Source organism: Ranitomeya imitator, chromosome 3 (assembly GCF_032444005.1).
Source record: "Ranitomeya imitator isolate aRanImi1 chromosome 3, aRanImi1.pri, whole genome shotgun sequence".
In the NCBI taxonomy this organism is placed as follows: domain Eukaryota; kingdom Metazoa; phylum Chordata; class Amphibia; order Anura; family Dendrobatidae; genus Ranitomeya; species Ranitomeya imitator.
Window position 1 is genome coordinate 213,699,043 of NC_091284.1, and position 6,642 is coordinate 213,705,684.

Below are 6,642 nucleotides of genomic sequence, written 5' to 3' on the forward strand. Positions count from 1 at the left end.
GGGGTAGGGTTAGGGTCCCTTTAGGGTTAGGGGTAGGGTTAGGGTCCCTTTAGGGTTAGGGTCCCTTTAGGGTTAGGGTCCCTTTAGGGTTAGGGTCCCTTTAGGGTTAGGGTCCCTTTAGGGTTAGGGTCCCTTTAGGGTTAGGGTTAGGATCCCTTTAGGGTTAGGGGTAGGGTTAGGATCCCTTTAGGGTTAGGGGTAGGGTTAGGATCCCTTTAGGGTTAGGGGTAGGGTTAGGATCCCTTTAGGGTTAGGGGTAGGGTTAGGATCCCTTTAGGGTTAGGGTCCCTTTAGGGTTAGGGTCCCTTTAGGGTTAGGGTCCCTACCCCTAACCCTAGCTCTTTCTGTTTATAGTGGGTTTTTTACTTTATTTTGATGATTGGCAGCTGTCACACATTTATCTGCATGCGTTTAAAAAACGCAAAACACATGAAAAAAACGCATGTAAACGCGTCAAAACGCCGCGTTTTTTTCACCACATGCAAAAACGCATGCGTCAAAAAAACACAGCGTTTGCACGCGTTTTTTCACCATGCGTTTTTTTTTTTTAAACGCATGCGTTTTGAAACGCAAGTGTGAAACCAGCCTAACTCATTTTCTAATGGTAAAGTGTAAAAAAAAAAGTACAACAGAACAGATTTTGCACGAGGTGTTATTAAGACAGTAAGTACATGCATGAAAGCAAGTTTCTTAGCACAACTAGCACCAATTCTCAATGCTGAGTTTTATGTAAGAAGGAAACTTATTCACAACACATTTATGGACTACTAGATGGTGGCCCGATTCTAAAGCATCGGGTATTCTAGAATATGTATGTAGTTTATTTGCCTGTCGCTGATTGGTCACGGTCGGCCGGCCACGACCAATCAGTGAAGCAGTGTTTAAATCCCATGCCAATATCCCTGATTGGTTGCACCAACCGCCCGTGACCAATCAGCAACTCAGGATTTCCGTTACAGACAAACGGACAGAATTTGGAACATTATATAGTAGATATCTAATAGGCTTGGTTAGCAAATATCAGTCAGCAATCAATTTATTTTTTTTTTAGCATGGCATGTGAACATGTGAATGATGTCAGCCAGAAAGGCCTAATGACAAATATTACTGAAAAGCACAACAAAATATCACTCACACAAACAGTGATGGCACACGTATGTGCAATACTATTTTTCTGTCAGACACAACAACAACAAGAAAAAAAACTTTAAAAGGGTTGAGCACCTTTGATTTATTTTTTCACTTAAATGCGTGTATTTGGGGCTAAAAAAAAAATCATTTTTGCAATTCAATTTCATTAAAAGTGCTGCACCATTTGTCTTTTACAGGCTGCTTCTTTCCCTGCTCATTCAACTTTGATGTGGTCTGTGGTCATAAATCAGCTGACAGAGTAGGCCATGGGATCAGGGGAGCACATAAGAGGAGTTACAAACTTTCTCATCAGACCATCATAGTGGACTGACTGAAGAATTCTCAGTTAAAGGGACTCTCACCTGAATTTGGAGGGAACAATCTTCAGCCATAGGGGCAGGGTTTTCGGGTGTTTGATTCACCCTTTCCTTACCCGCTGGCTGCAATATTGGATTGAAGTTCATTCTCTGTCCTCCGTAGTACATGCCTGCAATCTTGCCTTGCTCAGGCGTGTACTATGGAGGACAGAGAATGAACTTCAATCCAATATTGCAGCCAGCGGGTAAGGAAAGGGTGAATCAAACACCCGAAAACCCCGCCCCTATGGCTGAAGATTGTTCCCTCCAAATTCAGGTGATAGAGTCCCTTTAAGGCTACTTTCACACTTCCGTCGGTACGGGGCCGTCGCAAACCGTCGGCCCGACGTACGTTGTGGTAAATTTACCACAACGTGGGCAGCGGATGCAGTTTTACAACGCATCCGCTGCTCGTTGTGATGAGCGGGGAGGAGGGGGCGGAGTTTCGGCTGCGCATGCGAGGTCGAAAATGGTGGACACGTTGCACAAAAAAAGTTACATTGAATGCTTTTTTGTGCCGATGGTCTGCCAAAACACGACGTGTGGCCATATGTCGCAATGCGTCGCTGATGCAAGTCTATGGAGAAAAAAAGCATCCTGCGGGCAACTTTTCAGAATGCGGTTTCTTTGCCAAAATGACGTATTGCGACGTAGCCAAAACGACGGAATTGTGAAAGTAGCCTAACTCATTCTGCGGCCAGGTATATAGGCCACGTTCAGTATTTTACCTGTGTATTTGTAAGCCACAAGTGGGTGATAAATACAGAAGTGGTGACGTGTTTATTATACTTTTCCTCTGCGTCCAAAGTGCTGCCTTCTACTGAACGCAGGTAAATACACCTGCTCACCGAGCCACGCGGATTTACCGCATTCAATACATTTGTATTTTCTGTTGCGGAAACTAGCGTCTGCGCAAGAGAAATTGACATGCTGTGGTCTACAAAGACGCCGCATGTCTGCGGGTGATCCGAAGGCGAAAATGCACTCATAGAAATCCCATCTACTATGCTGGCACAGCTGATGGCTGCAGGTCGGACCCTGTGTAAATGGGCGACATCAAACCTGCAGCAATTACTAAGCGTGGACACTTACCCTAATAAATAGGCTATAAGTTACAAATGGTGCAAAATTAGTTTGTTTATTTTTTAACTACTAGATGGCAGCCCGATTCTAAAGAATCGGGAGTCTAGAATCCATATATACTTTATTTATTCAAATGTAAGAATAATACAATTAATAAATAATAGTAAGAAAGAACAAAAATAATAGGCAGTATATGGAGAAAACACCAAACAAAAGTTCAAAATTGGTGTGAAAATGTCACTGAACCACTTCACAACTAAATATATATAGTTTTGGTAAATGGTATTATCATTTTTTTGACGAAATTCGGCAGGAGCTTGAAGAGCAACGTCACTGGGCCCGCCTCCACGCAGTAGAAACTTGCTGTGAGGTAAAAATTCAAAAATCACACCAAAATGGTGGGCGGAGTGTGTCACAGTACGGCACGTTTCTGATTGGTCGCTCGCAGCAGGCGGCAACCAATCAGACACTGTTGACGTCACTTAGCTCTGCACATTAGCTCCGGACATTAGCTCCGGACAAAGCCACGGAAGTTGGCACAAATTGCAGGAAGTAGTATTCTAGGCAATTATATATTAGATAATTGCATGCATTTAAGCACAATAAAAATAAAAAAAAATAACAAATGTCACAAGACGATAAATTGTGCTATAATAATAATAATAATAATAAATAATATCCGTGGTGTAAGACAGCTATCAAAGTAATAATCCTCTTGTAATACAAAGTTTCCATTGTGAGGGGCAGCGCTACAGCAATTAATCCAAGTTAGTTACTGAACAGTTTCAATCAGGTTTCATTAAAAATACAGCAGAAATGTATGAATGTGGGAATATTTGCTGGATCCGATACTTGTCGGTTATGACTTCCCTACCTACGCTTGGAGCCTGATCCGTGCACGGTGTGACCACCTGCCGACCCACATGGAGCTGGGGGGCCGTATACTGGGGGGGCCCGATGCCTCACACCAGCACCACTGCTGTTTATAACACCGCATCTGACAGGCAGAAGGTTGTGTTTTCTGTGTGTTTTCTGTTCTGAAATTCTTGGACACGAGTTTACACTAAACCTAAACACTGTTTTGCAACTAATAGAGATTACTCATCTAGTGTTGTGAACCCACAAGGCAAAACAGCCACCACCAGGGCGCCACAATGTGCCCCTGCTGCCCACACAACTCCTCCAAGTGCAATCCAAATCAGCAGAGATGAGCCGAGAGCACAGCTGGAGGTTCGGCACAGTAGCAGCAGCCTCCATGGCAGTGACAGCCGCCCCTCTCACCTTGCTGGATGTCCCCGTTGATGCCCCCCGGCAGCGGCACACTCAGCTGCCTCTCGGGCTCCGGCAGGCAGCGGCGGCAGAACGAGTGCAGGCAGGGCAGCAGCTTGGGCTCCGACTCCCGGCTCTGCAAGTTCTGCTTGCACACGGCACATGTATCCAGCAGGTTCATCACCGCGGACGACGAGGCAGGAGTAGAGGAAGAGGCCGCTGTGGAGGAGGGGGCCGGACTCTCCGCTGCCGGGGCAGCCATTGGCACAGCTGAGGCCGCAGCCTTCTCCCCGTTCTCTGCCTCCTCCATGGCCTGGGCCTCAGTCCCCGCGGCGCTCCCGTCCTGTCCGCTGACATTGTTGTTGTTGCTGCTCACTGAAGCTTCCGTCTCTCCGCCACCGCCTCCTTTGTTGTCCGCCATGTTTTTCCTCTTTGAACCCCTGAACTGACCGCTTCGCGACGCCAACAGCGCACGTACAGTACGCCGCTGCACTGAAGGCCACCCTCTCTCCCTCCCTCTGCTCTAACGGCCACGGCGAGGTGACGTCAGTTACGACGTGCGGGACACTGTAGATAGCGCATGCGTGGTGTGCGTCTTCCGGAAAGAAGAGAGGACGGAGTGAGTTTGCGCCGCGTTTAGTCAGCTACGCATGCGCACTAGTAGACGAGTGTCGTGTTGCGCGGGGGCTCATCATATCTACGCTCTGCGCTCATGTGGTCCTGACGCGCACACTCTCGTGTACTTATGGCGCTAGGGATTACCTCACCGTGGATGAGCTGTTGTCCTGCCGAGTCTTTTTCCCTTCATGGGGCGTGGCTTATGTTGTACCAGCTGACAGACAGGAGATTTAGCTGTTCTTGCTGATGTGTTAACCCCTCAGGGATAGTTCAAGTTTTTGTGCTTTATTTTTTCCTCCCTTCTTTCAATAGCTATTAATTTTATATTTTTGCACAGTTATGGCCTAGAATTATTTAATTTTTTTTTATTTTGCGAGACAAGTTGTAGTTTTCATTTTACCATGAAAAGTACTGAAACCCGGGGAAAAAAGAACATTCAGAATGCAGTGAAAAGAAAGCAATTCTGCCATTGTATCTTGGGTTTTGCTTTCTCAGCCTTCATTGTGCAATAAAATTATCTGGAAACATAAGTCTTCGGAGGCAGAGCTATTACCGCAATCTCTAACGTGTAATAAACATTGCTGCTACAACTCGTAATAAACTTTATCAGGATCTGTAACTTGTGATAAATATTACCGCGATGTCTGAGGCTGGTTTCACATTAGCGTTTTAAACGCAAATGCATGTGGTGAAAAAAACGCGTTTAAACGCTACGTTTTTTTGATGCATGCGTTTTTGCATGTTTTAACACAAACGAGTCGTTTTGACCCGTTTACATGCGTTTTTCCTGCGTTTGCGTTTTTGAAACGCATGATGAAAAGTGTGTGACAGCTGCCAATCATCAAAATCAACTAGAAAACCCACTATAAACAGAAATAGCTAAGGTTAGGGTTAGGATCCCTAGTAACCCTAGGGATCCTAACCCTAGGATCTTTAGTAACCCTAGGGATCCTAACCCTAGGATCTTTAGTAACCCTAGGAATCCTAATCCTAACCCTAGGATCCTTAGTAACCCTAGGGATCCTAACCCTAACCCTAGCATCCCTAGGGATCCTAACCCTAAGATCCTTAGTAACCCTAGGGATCCTAACCCTAACCCTAGCATCCCTAGTAACCCTAGGGATCCTAATCCTAACCATAGGGATCCTAACCCTAGGATCCCTAGTAACCCTAGGGATCCTAACCCTAGGATCCTTAGTAACCCTAGGGATCCTAACCCTAACATCCCTAGGGATCCTAACCCTAAGATCCTTAGTAACCCTAGGGATCCTAACCCTAACCCTAGGATCTTTAGTAACCCTAGGGATCCTAACCCTAATCCTAACCCTAGGGATCCTAACCCTAGCATCCCTAGTAACCCTAGGGATCCTAACCCTAAGATCCTTAGTAACCCTAGGGATCCTAACCCTAGCATCCCTAGGGATCCTAATCCTAACCCTAGGGATCCTATCCCTAACCCTAGGATCCCTAGTAACCCTAGGGATCCTAACCCTAGCATCCCTAGTAACCCTAGGGATCCTAACCCTAACCCTAGCATCCCTAGTAACCCTAGGGATCCTAACCCTAAGATCCTTAGTAACCCTAGGGATCCTAACCCTAGCATCCCTAGTAACCCTAGGGATCCTAACCCTAATCCTAACCATAGGGATCCTAACCCTAACCCTAGGATCCCTAGTAACCCTAGGGATCTTAACCCTAGGATCCTTAGTAACCCTAGGGATCCTAACCCTAACCCTAGCATCCCTAGGGATCCTAACCCTAAGATCCTTAGTAACCCTAGGGATCCTAACCCTAGGATCTTTAGTAACCCTAGGGATCCTAACCCTAATCCTAACCCTAGGATCCCTAGGGATCCTAACCCTAGCATCCCTAGTAACCCTAGGGATCCTAACCCTAAGATCCTTAGTAACCCTAGGGATCCTAACCCTAACCCTAGCATCCCTAGTAACCCTAGGGATCCTAATCCTAACCCTAGGGATCCTATCCCTAACCCTAGGATCCCTAGTAACCCTAGGGATCCTAACCCTAGGATCCTTAGTAACCCTAGCATCCCTAGTAACCCTAGGGATCCTAACCCTAAGAGCCTTAGTAACCCTAGGGATCCTAACCCTAGCATCCCTAGTAACCCTAGGGATCCTAACCCTAGCATCCCTAGTAACCCTAGGGATCCTAACCCTAGGATCCC

At 46.2% G+C, this 6,642-nt stretch overlaps 1 protein-coding gene across 4 annotated transcripts in view; it reads right to left on the reverse strand.

Moving 5' to 3' along the window:
* Nucleotides 1-4,449, reverse strand: part of TRIM33 (tripartite motif containing 33) — a 218,403-nt gene extending 213,954 nt beyond the window's left edge. For 2 of the 4 annotated variants that reach the window (XM_069756116.1, XM_069756115.1), the window contains exon 1: nucleotides 3,852-4,384. In XM_069756116.1, the coding sequence (XP_069612217.1) occupies nucleotides 3,852-4,260 (409 nt within the window). In that variant the 5' untranslated portion in view covers nucleotides 4,261-4,384. Of the gene's footprint in view, nucleotides 1-3,851 lie in introns of all 4 variants that reach the window. The other 2 variants (XM_069756114.1, XM_069756113.1) reach the window with 2 other exon arrangements.
* Nucleotides 4,450-6,642: the final 2,193 nt, after the last annotated feature.